The sequence below is a fragment of the Choristoneura fumiferana genome, chromosome 19 (genome assembly GCF_025370935.1).
Source record: "Choristoneura fumiferana chromosome 19, NRCan_CFum_1, whole genome shotgun sequence".
Classification (NCBI taxonomy): Eukaryota; Metazoa; Arthropoda; class Insecta; order Lepidoptera; family Tortricidae; genus Choristoneura; species Choristoneura fumiferana.
In genome coordinates, this window is record NC_133490.1 from 9,216,077 (window position 1) to 9,233,854 (window position 17,778).

A 17,778-nucleotide genomic window follows, 5' to 3' on the forward strand; every position below is an offset into this window, starting at 1 on the left:
TACAAAACCGAACAGTTGGCTCAACACAAATACTTATACGGTTAGTAGGTAGGTACTTAATTGAACAAAATTAAATTAACTTTTTAAAAATGAAATTGAAAAATTAACGCTATCCATACTTTCCATACTATACTAATATTATAAATGCGAAAGTGTGTTTGTATGTTTGTGTGTTTGTCCGTCTTTCACGCCGTAACTGAGCGACGGATCGACGTGATTTTTGGCATAGAGATAGTTTATGGGCCCGAGAGTGACATAGGCTACTTTTTATCCCGGAAAAATGCACAGTTCCCGAGGGAACAGCGCGTGATAACCGAATACCACGCGGGCGGAGCCGCGGGCAAAAGCTGGTTAGTCCATAAGGAACAGAATGCTACATTTAAACTTAACTAAGGATAAATGAAAAATGTATGCTTGACAGAATTTATACTTTACAAAGCGTAGTATTAGAATAACATTAAATATTAAGATAGATATTTTAAAGCAGAGCTAGAGCAGATGCTCTAGTTACACGTAGGGACCTATGTTTTTGCAAAGGATAATACTATGTATGTACTGTACTATAGTGTCTATTTTTGATCCAAGAAGGGTGTGGCAAAATGGTTTCATATGTAATCTAATGCAACTATTGCATGCTCTTTGGAGGTACCAAGCGTATCCGAAGTAATAGCTTGTAATTATAGAAAAAAAAACCACCTTGCCCTTGAGTTAAAAATTACTTATATCTTAGCAGAAAGTCCATCGCGTTATGTGGCTTAATGCATAATCACAGATCATCGCGGCCTATAGGTACGTGCCACAGCTGGGCCAGGCTTTTCAAATTAAAAGGGCATCCGGAGTTCCCACGCGAGCCCAGTGCGGATTGGGAACTTCACACACGCCGTTGAATTTTTCACAGATGTGCTATTTACCATGGTTTCTAACTCCCAACGCAAAAAGAGGGGTGTTATAAAGTTTGACCGCTATGTGTGTCTGTGTGTCGGTCTGTGACACCGTAGCTCTTAAACGGGAGGACAAATAAATGTGATGCCATTTCTGGTAATGAAATAAGGGAAAATATTTTTCGGGAAATCTCATGGGAAATTAAAATAATAATAAATAATTAGGTAGAACACACGCACCTTGTCGTTCCGTACAGGCGTTATTATCATACTAACAGGAAACACACAGACAGACGATCATTGTAATGTATTGCGGGTATCAGTCGCTACTGTAACGGAGAGATCTCAGATACAAAGGAAAAGAAAAGGCATCCTCGCGTTCACTGAACAACCTAACCAACAAGTACAATATCTCAAAAACGGCTGAACCAATTTTGATAAAACATGTCTAAGAACCATCGATAGAAACCTGCTTTTAAATAAAAAAACCAGCCAAGAGCGTGTCGGACACGCCCGAGATAGGGTTCCGTAGCCATTACGCAAAAATTAAGTAATATTTTTCTAAGGATTTCGTAATTTGTACGGAATATTCCAAGTTTAGGTATATTTTATACCTTAGGCTGCTATTTACTCTTAAACAACTAATAATTCTCAAGAAAACTTAACCGTTTTAGTTTTTTAGGTAGTAATTACTACCATCCTGATTTTTTAAATTTTTTCCACCCGTTTTAATTATAGAGGGGGGACGCTTGATTTTTAATGAAAATTTTCACTTTAAAGTTGAATATTTTGCAAAAAAATCACTGAATCGATAAATCCTTTTAGCAACCCCCTAATGGTTCTAAAATACCTATCCAAAGATATCCCACACTACAAGGTTGGATAAGAAAAAAAAATCACTTCCACTTTACGTCTCCAGGGAGTTACTCTAAAAATATTTTTTATTTTTTATTGTACCATTTTGTCAGCATAGTTTACATATATATCCGTGCAAAATTACAGTTTGTAAGTCGGTTTGTTTGTTTATTTGTTTGTTTGTTACTCCATCACGTCAAAACCGCTGAACCGATTAAGATGAAATACGGTATACAGATAGTTTGCGTCCCGGGGAAGGACATAGGATAGTTTTTATCCCGGAAAATGCCATAGTTCTCGCGAGATAGTGAAAACCGAGTTCTACGCGGACAGAGTATTAATATAGTGCAGGTATTAATATAGTTAATTACTATGTAGCAAAATCGGTTATAAAACTATAATATAATGTCCATGGTGCACCAAGCCCAGGTCCTTTACCCCGATGAGCCTGAACTCCTCGGATAGATGAAAGTATTGTATTGTATGTATTTGTATTTAACGCCAGAGGTTTCCAACGTCGCACCCAGCCATCTTAGACAGGTGGGTATTCGATCTCTGAAGCATGCATATAAAGTAATCAATCGGTAATCAAGTAATATTATTAACATTGACAACAATCCTATTATTTAAGGCTAAAAGTTTTTATCCATCGTTACTTCTTTGTTAGAATTTGGTTTATGGCCTTCAGTCAATCTTTTTCCACAGTCGCGGACATGTTTCGAGGTCATTAAATTTCATGCGCCTAAGGCATTTGTTGACAAACACCTGCCGGTCGATGGCGTCCTTCCTTAAGAACCAGTATATGTGTTGTGTGAAGGTTGTGTGTGTATGTTAAGCCGATACGGTTAGCTAATAACCGTTCCTTATCAGATACCACACGCAAGTTTTAAAAGCTATAAATATTAATGACATTATAGATGATTCCATTTTATTTAACGATAAAAAACGTGTTTTGATAATAATAACGGTTTTGTTTGTTCTTGTTTAATTGGGATTTTAAATTGCGGTTAAGACTATTCAATAGGTTCACCAAATCCTTATCTAATCTAATCTAATTCTAATACTTGTTCGTGGACGAACTCTTTTGAAACGGCTCGAGCTCGAGCGATTGTTCTGATTTTTTTGTGTATATTCGGTAGGTCTGAGAATAGGACGTAAACCATTTTTCATACTTCTACGCGGACGGAGTCGCGGCCAACAGCTAGTTAATATTATAAAAGCAAAAGTATGTTTGTCTGTTACACTTAAACTTCTGAACCGATTTATATAAAATTTGATATGAAGATAGTTTGTGACTGTGGAAAGGATATAGGATAGTTTTATCCCAGAAAAATGCTTTGTTCCTACGGTATAGCAGTAAAAGAATTCTTCGCAGATTGAGTCAACAATATTTAGAATAAAATAAGTTATTGTGAAAAATCTTATTATTAATTTAAAAAAAAGCTGACTACTTGCATTGTCATCCAAACTTATCCGTACTTACCAAGTTTGAAGACGAAGAGTTCCATCTAGCGGAGACGGTCCTTGTCGAACCAATCACTACCAGACTCTGTTAGTGATTCGGGTAGTCATTTCACTACCAGATTGTTATGTTCTCACCAGGCCTACATAACTATCTATGCAAAATTTCAGGTCAATCGGAGACCAGAAAGTGTTCGAGTAACCAAAAAAAAATTAGAAAAGAACTATATGGATCCGAAATAAATGGCATATTATAAGATTGATTTTTCGAGTCTTTTTGTATTATTTATTTCAACTCTAAATTTTGTTACTTTTACGGTCATCCCGTAAAACCCATATCGAAAATACAAACCAAAATATGGATGCAAAGAAAAACCAGAAAAATAAGACCAGCGCTGGGAATCGAACCCAGGTCCTCGGCATTCCGTGCCACGTGCTATACCGCTACACCACCGCTGGACAGTGGTAACGACACGAATTTCTCCTATGCACCACATATCTCAGCTTGAAACAAAAAAGTTTTCTAACTTACCTACTTTTCTAACTTTTCAGGGAAACCCCCCCCCCCGTCATTATCATTTCAAAGTTTAACAGCTCAAAAAACGACCAAATCTATTTTTAACCCCCGACGCAAAAAGGGGTGTTTTAAGTTCGACCGCTATGTCTGTTTGTGGCTGTGTGTAGCTCTTAAACGGGTGAAACAGTTTGAATGCGGTTTTTTTTATTCGAAAGCAGGGTTTCTAGCGATGATTCTGATCAAACATAGCTACAAAAGAGAAAACTCTCTTTTACGTAAAAAAATACATTTGAATCGGTCAATTCGTTTGTTACTTTTTGTGTGAGATATTAAAAATGGTTTACAAAGTTTAAGACCACAACTTACAAACAAAGTTACACACGAGTTGTTGTAAGTCAAATAAAATCTTTATAATGAAGGGATAATGGCGACTTGTCACATCATAAACATCTGAACAAATTAGCAAATAATCGTATCAAACTACTAATTAATGAACCCCCATAACTAAAATTGACAAAAGACTCAAAAGAGTAAGAAATTAATTGGTGCAGACAGATATTTACAACGTACCAAATGTAATATTCCTTTAGCTCAAGCCACAAACCAATTATTACGGGAGTCGCCAATAGCTTTATCCATAAACTTTAAACAATTACCTACGTTGCTCACCACGACCTATACTTCGTTTTTTTACCATTAGAAAAAGGGTAAACAATCTTGACGGGTCTTTTCATTGAACATCGTTTTTAAAACAACAGTAGACACTATACTTAAGACACCAAAATAATGTAAATAATCATATGTCCTTGCTAATTGTTACAATTTGTTGGGACTTATTTTTCAAAAGTGTTTTTCAAATAAAGACACGTCAAGATCGCTTGCCGTCTTTCTAATGCTAAAAAAAAATAAGTATAACAATAGCTACCTCTGTGCAACAAAAGTTCCTCCGTCTTAACACCGTAATAACATATCCTAACCAACAAAATGTTAGAAAACCCCCAACATCCAAAGTTCAATATCTCAAAAATGGCTGAACCGATTTTGGTGAAACATGCCTAAGAACCATTGCTAGAAAATCTGCTTTCAAATAACAAAAATCGCATTCAAATCAGTTCATACGTTTAAGAGCTACAGCGCTACAGAGTGACACACGGACACACATAGCGGTCAAACTTATGAGACCCCTCTTTTCGCATCGGGGGTTAAAAACATCGGAATACGAAGCGTTGGCAGGCCTCCCACCAGGTGGAATGACGACATCGTGAGAGTTGGGTTCAACCGGTGTGTTGTCGTTTATTGTGGCGTTCTAAGTGGGGGTTCAGCAGTAAACTTATTTTATTAATTTTGTTTTTTTTTTTTTGTTTTGCCTCTACGGCCAACTCTAATCTGAGCTGGGACCGCTTCGGGGTTTCGCAAATACTTAATACTTGTTTTTATTTTAATTGTTTTCTCTGCAATTGCGAAACTTCTTTCGATTGATGATGATAATGATGATGCTTGCGGATGCTAACAACATACGGGTAAAGATCAAGATGGTCGGACTGTGAGAAAAGAGGTGACGGAATAAAATCGCACACTTTGATGTGTAGCCTGTAGAAAACCGGAGAGCGATCAAGACTTTTTGCGCACTATGTTACCTTCGGTCGTAACTACTTCGTACCTAAACGCAAAGGATTTATACTCTGTTTAGTTTAATTGCTATTTTATATACCTCCTTACCATAAAATAAAAGCTCATTTTAACCTCTTTAACGTAAACTTGGAGTGAAATTAATCTAGATAATTTAAAATTCTTAAAATTCACATACTTATAATGAGCTTCGGTTATCTGAATCAAAAAGACTTAAGTGAGCCATTCGTTATTGCAAATTCAACCATGAACGGGCATAGTACCGTACTAAGATTGAACGCGGCAAGTTTTTTTTTTAATTATGGGGAAGATTTTTATGGGCGATGGCAGTGAGGCTTATTTGTTAGAGAGCCGCGAAGCGTGGCAACACTGGCAGTTTAAATGAGAAAAGGCAGGGGTTATGAACCTTTTTTATAAAAAAAATCATAAGAAACCATTTGTGGTCTATTACTTCAGTGCATCGTAATTTTTTTATGGTTAAAGAAAGTGGTATTTTTAATTTTTCTATTTATTCCGATAACAACATTGTCATAAAATTGGAAACACTTTCGACTTTAATTAAAACTGTATTAAACCTCGTTGTAATTTTAATATTTTGAAATTGTATATAAAAAATACATTACAACAACGTAGCTAATATCTAATAGATTGATCAATCAAATTTTTTAATGAACTCCATAAATAACCATTAGTGTTTCTCACGCGGACAGTTCAGAAAAGGAAAGTGAAAATCAAAAACTGACTAAGATTGGTCATATAAAATTTATTATCTTTTTCTCGCATTAAAATTACAATAATTGATTATTCTAGAAAACTATACAATTCGTAAATACAATACTTACGTGTTTAAAACGAACAAACATACTGAGAAAAAAGAGAATTCGATTGATTATATACAAAGTGAAACATTGTTCTGTCTTTTCTAAGTAACAAAAGAAGTGTTAATGAATTATTTAATACAGTTAGAGCTATATTTCACTTTCCAATAGATACAGGAGGAATGTCTGTTTTATTTCATGCTTGTTTCATACACAAATTAAGTAGAACTAATCTTATTCATCAAATTAACAAAAGAAATTACCCACGAGAAAAGTGTTATTTGTTAGTATTACAAAAAAATACTTCAAATACTTGTTTTGACGACCAGATGGCCTAGTGGTTAGAGAACCTGACTACGAAGCTTGAGGTCCCGGGTTCGATTCCCGTGTCGGGGCAGATATTTGTATGAAAAAAAGAATGTTTGTTCTCGGATCTTGGGTGTTTACTATGTATTTAAGTATGTATCTATCTATATAATTACATTTATCCGTTGCTTAGTACCCATAACACAAGCTTTGCTAAGCTTACTTTGGGACTAGGTCAATTGGTGTGAATTGTCCCGTGATATTTATTTATTTATTTATTTACTTGTTGTCAAAACCGCATCGAGATCTGAAGGAAACTACCCAAAGCACTCACATAAATACATATATCGCACATTTTTTTCCAATCCAATACGAATAGTAAAATACCAGCGATCAGCCCCCGCTTCGCACGGGTGCAACTTCGAAAGAAAGAACTCCAAAAATAATGGTTTATAATCAAATTAATCCTGATCCTGATGAGATCCTGAAAGCAGAGGTACTTCAACGAGGCTTAAAGTAAAAATATTAACGGCAATGTATTGACGACTTATTAATTAATCTGTCTCTTAAATTGGCAGTGTGCCACACGAAACCTTTTTGTATATTTTTTCTGTAGAATTTTTTGGACTATAAGGTACCGACGAGGCCTGAATCGTGAACTTCAATTTCAGGAATCCAGATCTCGGTATGTACCTTAAGTTTCATCTTAATCCGTTCAGCGTGGCTGACTAACAAACTTCCAAATATCTTCCCAAACTTTCTCAATTTTAACTAGTTAAATTACTTAAAACGAAAGCGATATAAATCTAAAAGAGCAGACGCCAAAAAACACTGTCATGCAAACACTAAACGTTACCAATATAACGTTTAACCACAAAAACAATAAACAACGCATAATTCGCAGATACGCAAAAAATTGTCAAAAAAATATTAATAAAAAACGCGAGTGCGGCGCCCCTGGCTTAAAAAAGCGGTAACGCGGAATGAAAATTATATATCGACGTGAAAAAGGCGGGAAAAAACTGCATCGAGCGTATTCTTAGCGATCGGTGCGCGCACGCAAGCAAGCGGCGCGGAGGCGGCTTCTGTATTTAATTTAAATAAGTACACAATAATACTTATAAGGCATTTTAAGAATTATTGGGTACTAGCTTACCCAGAAGAAAATAGGGGCCACGGAGTTTAATTGGTACAGCGAATATTACTAATAAATAAAATTCTTTATAACATTTTTGTCTTTAGAATGGTCTAATTAATACAATATAAAGAAAACCGAAGAATTGCGAAAGGGAAGTGGCAGTGGGTGGGGCACATTGCTCGCAGGACTGATGGCCGATGGGGTCAAAAGGTTCTCGAATGGCGTCCGCGAACCGGGAGACGAGCTGTCGGTAGGCCTCCAACAAGATCGAGCGACGACCTGAAGATCGCGGGATCGCGGTGGATGCGGAAAGCACAAGACCGGTCTGAGTGGAGAGCCTTGGGGGAGGCCTATGTCCAGCAGTGGACGTCTGTCGGCTGACATGATGATGATAAATACAATATATTCATCATATTTTTGATTTCATTTTACTGATGAAACTCAACTGGGGGCTCTTATTTTCTTTTGACTAGGTAGTACATGTAAGCGTACAGTCAGCATCTAAAGTAGCCTGCTTACTTTTGTACTTTGTCGCTATACAGCAACTTACTTGACACCATATAAATATGACATACAATACCCCTGGTGTTGCATATGTTTATGGGCGGTGGTGATCTCTTACCATCAGGAGACCCACTTGCTCGTTTGCCATCCAGTCGAATAAAAAAAATCGTTATTATAAAGTCTTAAAATTCGTCAAAAACCCGTAGTAATACAAAAAAAATATTTTCTTAGTAAATAAATAAAAGTCAACTCCACACTGCTGAGCTGCGCCCGCGTACGTCGGTCTGTTCCAATAGCGAATAGCGCATCCATTACTACGGTGCTGTTGCACCTTTATCATCGTACTTTTTCCTGGTTATCTGTCTGTCTGTTTAACATGGTAAGGTCCAAAACCTTAAATTAAGGATATACTGCAAATGTCAACTTTAACTATTGAAAAGAAAGAAAGAATTTATTTACCAAAATTGCATAACAACCAAAAAAAAATTATAATTAAAAAAAAACGGAAAAAGAGAAAAAAAAACATTAAGTTAACACAAACATACCATAACACACTTGCACATTAACATTTGATTTGGGCCTTATGGGGTAAGCTTTGAATCCTAATGCAAGGCTCAGGCAGGCCTCCTCTCGGAATAAGAGTGTCGCTGCTTCAGGCTTGACTGATTTGAATGTCTGGTATGTATATATTATGTAGATATCCTTACGTATGGAATATATTTCCATCTAATAGGCTACATTTACCCCGTTGGATCCATGTAAAATCCAAAAATATTTACCGCTAAGTAGTATACAGAGAAAATTTAGTAGGTATAAGTTTTGCATCCCTTGTTGAAACAAATGTACTGAATTCAAACCTCGTTGGTTTCTTATAGAGCTAACAAAAATAACCTTAAAAAAAATAGAAAAAGATTATCAAAAATTATATCTTAGGTATAATGTGATGTGATACAATACCAAATCCTAATAAATAAATGAAAAATAAAATCCTACTAATATTATAAATGTGAAAGTTTGTGAGTGAGTGAGTGAGTGAGTGAGTTTGTTACTCCTTCACGCTAAAACGGCTGGACGGATTTGGATGAAATTTGGCAAGAAGTTAGTTTATAACCTGGACTTAAATAAAGGATACTTTTTATTCCGATATTCCCACGGGATAGGGATAAAATCTTAAAATAACAACCGCTGGGCTTAGAGCCATGAAATTTAGTATGTAGGTAGCTGGACCTCTGGAATAACAGATAGGCTACTTTTTATTCCGATATTCCCACGGGATAGGGATAAAATCTCGAACTAATAACCGCTGGGCTTACAGTCATTAAATTTGGTATGTAGATAACTGGACATCTGAAATAACACATAAGAGAGAGAGAGAGAGAGAGAGAGAAACATTTATTTACACATATTCGTTATACATAAAAATACATTACATGGAGAGAACAAAAAAAAATAACATCGAATAGTATAAAGTGGACCCCACTCAGCATACTGTTACGGCAAGCCGCAACGCTGTTTTTCAGTGGGACCCATTTAAAAACTAAAACATATAAAAACATACAACACACTAGGACGACACGAACGCCAGCGGAAGGAAGTTCGCAACCGGAAATAATGGCAACACTCGATCAGTTTAACCATCTAAGCTACATAAGCTCATATAAGCTACTTTTTATCCTCCCTTTTTTCCGAACAAAACGGGGACTATGCAACACTGTGGCATGCTCGATATTTTTATGGTACGGTTTTAAGTTGTATTCAATATGATTTTAATCTAAACTTTGTTTTCACACCCGTAATAACAGACTTTGAAAGCCATACTTAAAAACCTCACGCAACAGTGCGCCATCTAGTGAGACAAAAGCGATAGCCCTCATTGTCAAAGTTGTCTTACTATACTGTCACAGTAACCGATATTTTTAATCATCTACATTTTCTATTTTGCTGCAGTTGCTCCAGCAAGCTACATCATCGCACAGCGCCGTCTATTGTAATTTGGTCGTACTTCTTTCTATGCATACCTATGTAGTTGTACTTCCAGCCATGTAAAGCGAAGCTACCTAACTAGCTTGGGCATTGACAAGGTAGTTTGAGCATTTAACCAAAGATGGCGCTTCAACGTTATTATTGTTTGTGTTTGTAGGCTTATGAAGTAAAATAGGAAAAACTTGCACGGTTTTCTGGTAGATGACACTATTTAGCGAAAGTAATAAATTTGCTGTTCTATGGTAAGTTTTTGCAGTTGTACGAGTATGATTCGAGTATCTTACTATATTTAAGCTTAGCATAATTAAATCAGATGTTTGTCAAATTTAAAGAATTGTCCTAAAGAATACATTAATAAAATTAAGAACAAATTAATGTCGGAAATGTATATTAAAATAGTACAAGTTTAAACTAAAAGTTACAAATTTGATCATCATTGAAGGTCTACCAAACCAAAAAAAAGTTGAACGAATTTTCCAACTAGGGTGGGAATGGCACAGTTTATTTTGAGATAATCAATTTAGTTTCAATTTTTTTATTTTGACAACTGTCGCTGATACCTTTTATTTAAAATAATTTATATTTTTAAAAGTTTTTTGCTTAATTAGCTTCTTTTAGGAACACAAACTTCGATACCGAAGAATTAGTTTTTCTACTCACCGGCAGATGGCGTTGTAAAGTCTTATTAGAATGATTACGGTTGCATTCTTAGATAATTTAAGACGTTGCGTTAAAACTAATTGTGGACTCTAGCAGAAAGTTATTACTTTCCTAATTAATTAATTAACTATATTAATATAACTAGGATTTTTAGTAAACGTTATTAATTAATTTACGGTGAAGTACCTAACGGCAGCGGTGTAAAGTAGAAATGTGTATGTATGTAAAGTCCTAACAAGTATAGGTAGTTCATCCAGAGTTGAAATGAATGATTTATTAAAGATTACACAAACAGCTACAAAAAGAACTGATTACACAAAAGGAGAATGAATGTAACGAATGAGTAAATGACAAAATCCTGCTGTCATTACACGACGTGTTCTTGTGTGGATGATCTCAAGTTTGATGGTACTACCTATACTCATTGTTGATTAGGAAATCGGTCCCGATAACTTCGCCCATCTCAATTTTATACTATCCCAAATGACCGGGACCCCATGGAACAGGCTTGCCGATGTACGGTATTCTAACGAACCGTTCGCTATTTTAGCACTGTGTTCGGTAAACAAAAAATACCGAAGTATGGCCGGTACGGTAGTAGGTATTTTTTTTCTGATAAAATTTTTCTCCCTAATAAACGATTCAACTGTCAGATTTTAAGCAATCGACAATCAATGTTGCCGCTTCGTGCGCGTGTATTTATCCTGAAAAAGACCTGGCAACCCTGCCATGGACCCGTGATCGGAAATCCGTAACAATTATAATGATTAGGTTAAAACAAACTCTGATATGTATCATTCTTTTTATTTTTTAAAATAATTATAGCTAACCGTTTCGGCAATAATAGTTACTATTATCAATTCAATGACACAATAAGCATTTTCCGTTGTTAAAATTAATATATCCACAATAAAAAATAATATGATGGGTTAGTTTGTTCATAATTAATAATAAAATTAAAACTATACGCTTAATATAAATCAACACTGAAACTTAATTATCATACGTTCCTGATTGACTATATATCGAGTACAATATAAAAAAATAACCTTTATAAAAAATATAATTCAATAAACACGTTACAGGTCAACGCTAGAAATAATTAATTAAAAAAAAACATGGCATCGTTTTTTTATATTAAATATAAACTTAAAGTGAAACACTATACATCAAAATTACACTTAAAACGATTCTGTCGTATGGAATCTAATAATGTATGTACGTCTGTCGCCTAAACACCGATAAGGTACAATTATATTATCATCACATCACATCCCTAATGTTATTTACATTCTTTTTTAATTTTTTAACATGCCAAATACGAATTTTGACCTCTAAACCGTAATTTTATTCTAACCTCTAATCAAATGGAATTTTACAATTTTACGCCGAAACACTTCCAATTTTGTCAATTTACATTAAGCATTTCCAATATAATTGTTCAATTTACAAGTTTTATCCGAATAGTGTATCATAATTTATGATACTAATGTTTTTTGTTAGTTTCCAAAAGGTTCATTTTTCTTTTGCAATCACGACATGAACAGTCATCCAACGCGATTGTGCTGCCCTCTCACCATCAACTCTCAAACGTGACAAAAACGACAGCAAAATACAGCAAAGTAACGTTGGATGTTCTGTGGAAAAAGTTCCGTAAATTTAAACGGTAACGGAACGTCAAGAACAAGACTAGAAAATACACCAATTAAAAAGGGGTAATATTCGGGATAAAATATAAAGGGACAATAACTCGATTCCAAAAACAAGTAAAAAAACTCAAGAAAGCCACCCTCTTACAAAGTGGAAACGTTCGATATTCAAATACCGTACAAAAATTTAATGTGAAGACGGCTTTCTTGTTTTTTTTTTAAAGTTGGAAATTACGAAAAATACAACGCAAACGCCTTTTGTGGCATCGAACGGCTAGTCGTTACAGTTAGACGAAATATGCGCTGTCGGTTTTTTAGAGACGTTCCAAATTCAAAAGTATTCGTTTGATACTTCGATCCTGCATTTTTTTAACGATTTTCAACTTGTAACGTTAACACTGTATACATCCTAAATATTGTCAATTTTTTTTTAATAGTAATTTGAAATTAAAAATGGATTCGACGCTAGAGCCCGGAGCGACCGGTTTAACACCAATACTGTTCGATTATCTATGACATTTAAGCACATTAAAGTACACAGATTTTTTTGTATTTATGTTTTTTTTTATTTCGTTGTCTACTACTCCCATAACATTCAGTAAGTTCGTGTTTTTAAATAAACTTACTACATGTTAATACGGTTTCATTTATAAAGAAACTTTTATTTGCCAATTCAAATATTTCTTTATAACTGACCCCTATAATTACATTACATTAATTACACTAACTTACAATATAAGATAATAACTATTATGTGAGTTTAAATTGAAAACCTGGCTATCCTGTCTATATCTTAAAAATACGATTAATAATTGTATATTTGGCTAAATATTTTAAAACAAGCTCCCAATGGAAAACATAAACGATGAAGCATTAAAATAAGAACTTTAACATTCAATGAGGATGTGTAAGATCAAATCAACAGCAAGACATAGTGAAAACTTAACAATTTATATTTTCAATCGCACCCAAATGATATTTGAGTGCAGTTGAAAATATGGCATTAACTTCGAAATAAAAAATGTAATGTAATCGCTGGTTTTTAATGCGATTCCGTCGAATTATGAATAAGCAGCATTTTTAAAGCACTCAAAAAGTTGAGAGCACATTTTCGTTGTGTGTTTTTTTTTTCACAAAAATGCTGATTTTAAAATCATCAACGAATTTTCCTAGTAACATAACGATAACGCAATATTTAATAGCCAATAAAACAAGAACGAGCGTCGTATCCATTTTTAAAATTAAATTGAACCAACAGCGCATTGGTAGGCTGGACAAGTGGAGTTACTTGCTTCAAAGATTCACATCAAAATAATCCAGTTCTATTGATACTAATCAACGGAGCCGAAAAAAAAACTGAATTTTAATTTTGAAAAATTTTAATTTTCGTAAATCATTTTTTTTTCAACTCCGTTTTACTGACACAAGTACGCCTGTTTAGGCTTTATTATTAGTATTAAATTTAATGTACACAGCTTAACTACGGAATTTCTCGTAAAATAAAACGTAGAAAAACAGTTTACTCCTTTTTTTTAATTTTAAACTTTAAAAAATTCCTCCATCGTCAACTTAACGTAATGACAAATTGCGGACACGATGTGTTATAACTATTCCTTTGATCACAGTAACGGTAGCCCACAGTTCCGTGGACCGAATCCACACTATTCAAAAATCTTACATTACAAATTTCATTAAAATCGAAAATACATGCGTATATTTTTACACAAATATCTTTACACGAAAAGGCCGCGGAACGGTGGGGCCGTATGACTTGAACACTTTCTTGGAAACGTAACTTTTGATATAATATTCTAAACGTAGGATTCAAGATCCGTGCTTTTCTGTATGTTTGTACACTCCGTCAGTTCCCTAACACGATGGTTCATTAATTATAACTTTAAAAATACCAAACGTCCATAAATTTTTCCTTCTACTAAGATCTAAATTTAAAACAATACCTTTTATACAATATTCATAGGAACTTCATTTGTTGTTATATTAAATTTATTTTATATATTAATTTATGAGAACATTTTTTTTACATAAATAGCGATCCGTTCACGATATTTTTTAGTTTATTCAAAATGTTCCAGTAATTTTTGTATCAGTCCAAATCGTTTTTTTTTTCTTTTAAACGAATTATTCACGTTTCCTAGAAAACATTATATTTGGGTAACCGCACATCTTGATGTTACTGGCCATATCTCACCAAAAAAATATTTGAAAAATCTGCCGAAAAGTTTTGTATTAGAAAAAATGATTACGTAACGTTCAAAACAAAGTTCAATTAACTTCATTCTCCAACCAAATCTCACGAAAAACGATACACAATTTTTGGGCTATTGCAGTGTGATTTTGTTGACTATTTACATTGATACTCCGCTAGGGGGCGCACGCGCAAGCACGGGCCAAACCGGAAATACCAACATCAATTCAAGAATGAAATAATTACGTACATTAAAATCAGCTTACTATACCTTACCTAATGTTACGATTATACGTAGAATAAACTATTTCGTGTGAACAAATTCGAAACCATCCAATTTGTACGCACAAAATGTCACTTATTTATAATACATGGTGAATATTAAAAGAATTCATATTCGGCAACACTTGACATTCTCATAGTCTAATCGGGGACTGTACAATTGTCAACTGGTTCGACTGAGTTGAAACATAGTCAAGAGTTCAACTCGTTTTGAAATTGTACAATTCTCAATTTCTAAAGCTATTATAGCAACTGTGGAGCAACTAGATGCTTCGATTATTGTAATATTGGAGCAGAGTTCTGTGTGTAAAATTCTGGCTAAAAAACGACGTTAAAGTGTCAAGTTCTATGAGAGCAGTTTGTTGTCGTAATTTTCCGCTAAAAGCGCTGCTAATTGGCCCATAGGAATTGTAACGTTAACGCAAACGCATTGAACAATGTTTTTTCTGACAAAAAATTACACCAGAAGTACAGATTGCTTCAATAAGAGTATTAAAATGATTCACTGGGCTATTGTGATTCATTTAAAGTGTTTATGTGTAAATTGTAAATGAAATTAAGTGTAAATGTAATATTGGGCTAATACGTCAACATCCGATGTTGATAAGAATGTCTGTGTGTGTCATTTAAGGTGTTGTCGAAGATAGATGTTACGAAATGGAATCTTCGACTAAGTCTGGTTAGGTGTTTATACTGTCATTTTGACAGTAGCTCGTTTCGGTGAAAAATCGCTATTTTTTACTATTCATGTACAATTTCATTCAAATATTTACAATAAAGAAAAAATAACGGCAGTCTTTTGAAAAATAATAGTTGATGTTTTATTTACAACTAGACAAAATAATTTGTAAATAATGCTTTTTTTGTTCAAAATAATCTAGTGATTTAAAATAAAATGTTTTTTGAAACAAAAGCATCTCATAACTTGGCTACATTATATACAATATTTATTATCTAATATGGCATTTAATAAAAATAACAATTCACGCCAAGAGAAGAAAGATTTTGTAATAAACGAAAATAAGTAAAATAAATCCTCCAATTCGTATAGATCAATTTGTGCAAAACGTGACTAGCATAGTTGTTATTGCGTGAAATGAAAAAAAAAATACAAATTATAACAATATTATTTGTAAAAATATCTTATGTGGAAAACGTTTAACGAAACTAAGTATTGCACACAGTCGCTGCATGCGAAAAAGGTGCATAAATATTTTGGCACATCCAAAACTTTGTACTGCTAAGAAACCCCTAGAGTAAAGCTAATAAAAAATAAATATGTCATTTAAATAATAACACGCGTAAACAAATAAATATTGAAGATTGCACAGAATATTATTTTTCGTTATTTTCTATTCTTAATTACTTGTTCGGGCGAGTGTGTGTTCCGTTTGTTCAATCATTTTTTTAATTTAGTTTCTTTTATTATTTACAGTAAAATCTGCACTAAACGTTATATACAACAGTTAGTTCTATCTAGCCTTACATTACCGTTATTGTATGCGACATTATCACTAACATTGTATAATTTGTAGACTCGAATTGAACTTTCTGAAATATTTCATGTCGCTAAGTAAATTACTGATCAGAGGCGATTTCGTACTCACACTCTGCAACAAAAAAAATAGAGCCCATGCAGCCTTTATTTTTCTAAAATTAAAAAAAGGAGTGACCTCTTCAATTAAATCACGATTTTTTAAACTCCTCACCAAAGTTAACTAAATAGCGTAACCGCTGCGAGATTGATTGTAAAAAGTCACTCCTCAAATGAAATCGCATCGGATTAGTAATAGCTGAATTTTCATGGCTGAGTATTTTGTTGGAGGTGGACAGCTTGTTGGGCAGCCTGCTGCGCTGCTTGTTGCTGCTGCATCTGCTGCTGTTGCACTGCCTGCTGCGCCGCTTGCTGGGCGGCTTGCTGGGCAGCCTGGGCGGCCTGGGCGGCCTGGGCAACTTGCTGGGCGGCTTGCTGGGCCGCAGCCGCCTGCTGGGCGGCCACGGCCTGCTGAGCCGCCTGCGCTGGCGACGGCAAATTAAACCCAAGCATCCTTGGATCATGCAACCGCAACGCTTGCTCTAATCTCTGCTCTTGCGCCATTCTAAAAGCTTCCATCAACTCAGGCGACAACTGCCCGCTAGCATCGTTAGGAGCCTGTGGAGGGAAACCCCCGTTGTGCCTTAACGGGCTGGGGGGCTCGTTGCCATGAGCGGCTGCCGCTTGGGACACCGCCAGTCTTAAAGCTTCCGCCTGGCTTCTAAGTAAAGCTTCGGCTTGTTGAATCCTCAAAGCTGCTTCAGTTGGAGCTGGCGGAGTTTCCGCCGCCGGTTGGTTTGGAGGTGTTTCTCTGGCTAATTGCTGACGCATAGCAGATACTAAGTTAGCTGCTGCGACTTGGACAGCGTTGGCTCCTTCCCCAGGCTGAGCCATCATGTTGGCGGCGGCAGCTGCGATGGCAGCTACACGCTCGTCTCCGTATCCTTGGTGTCCGTTGCTGGCTGATCTAAGTAGGTCCGTGAGTTTGTTGACGGCGGCGCCTGCTTCGGAGCCTGCTGATGATGAGAGGCGTCCGTTGGAGGATGAGTCGGAGTGGGCTGGGCTCGGAGGTGCAAGGTTCAGGAGGCCGGAGCTGCCGGCGGAAGACACGGCAGCCAGGATATCTCGCTCGCGGCGCTCAGCAGCAGCGCGAGAGAGCACGTATTGCGCTGCGAACTGGTGTTTTGGCTCCATTCGCATGTGCTCCATGTGGGAGAGAAGACCTGAAACAGTTGGTTGTATATTTATATTCAGAGCTTCAAATTGTTTCATTTTCATGAGAGGAGGAAGGCCATTTAATGTGTTTCAGAAAAGGAATTGCCTATATTTTAGCAAGAGTTTCATTCATCAAAGTA

At 35.4% G+C, this 17,778-nt stretch overlaps 1 protein-coding gene across 8 annotated transcripts in view; it reads right to left on the reverse strand.

The window, feature by feature from the left end:
- Positions 1–11,563: 11,563 nt before the first annotated feature.
- The window catches only part of dati (zinc finger protein datilografo), an 85,251-nt gene continuing 79,036 nt past the window's right edge, over positions 11,564–17,778 (reverse strand). For all 8 annotated transcript variants that reach the window (XM_074102780.1, XM_074102779.1, XM_074102778.1 and 5 more), the window contains one exon: positions 11,564–17,646. In XM_074102780.1, coding sequence (XP_073958881.1) covers positions 16,691–17,646 — 956 coding nt within the window. In that variant the 3' untranslated portion in view covers positions 11,564–16,690. The remainder of the gene's footprint in view (positions 17,647–17,778) is intronic.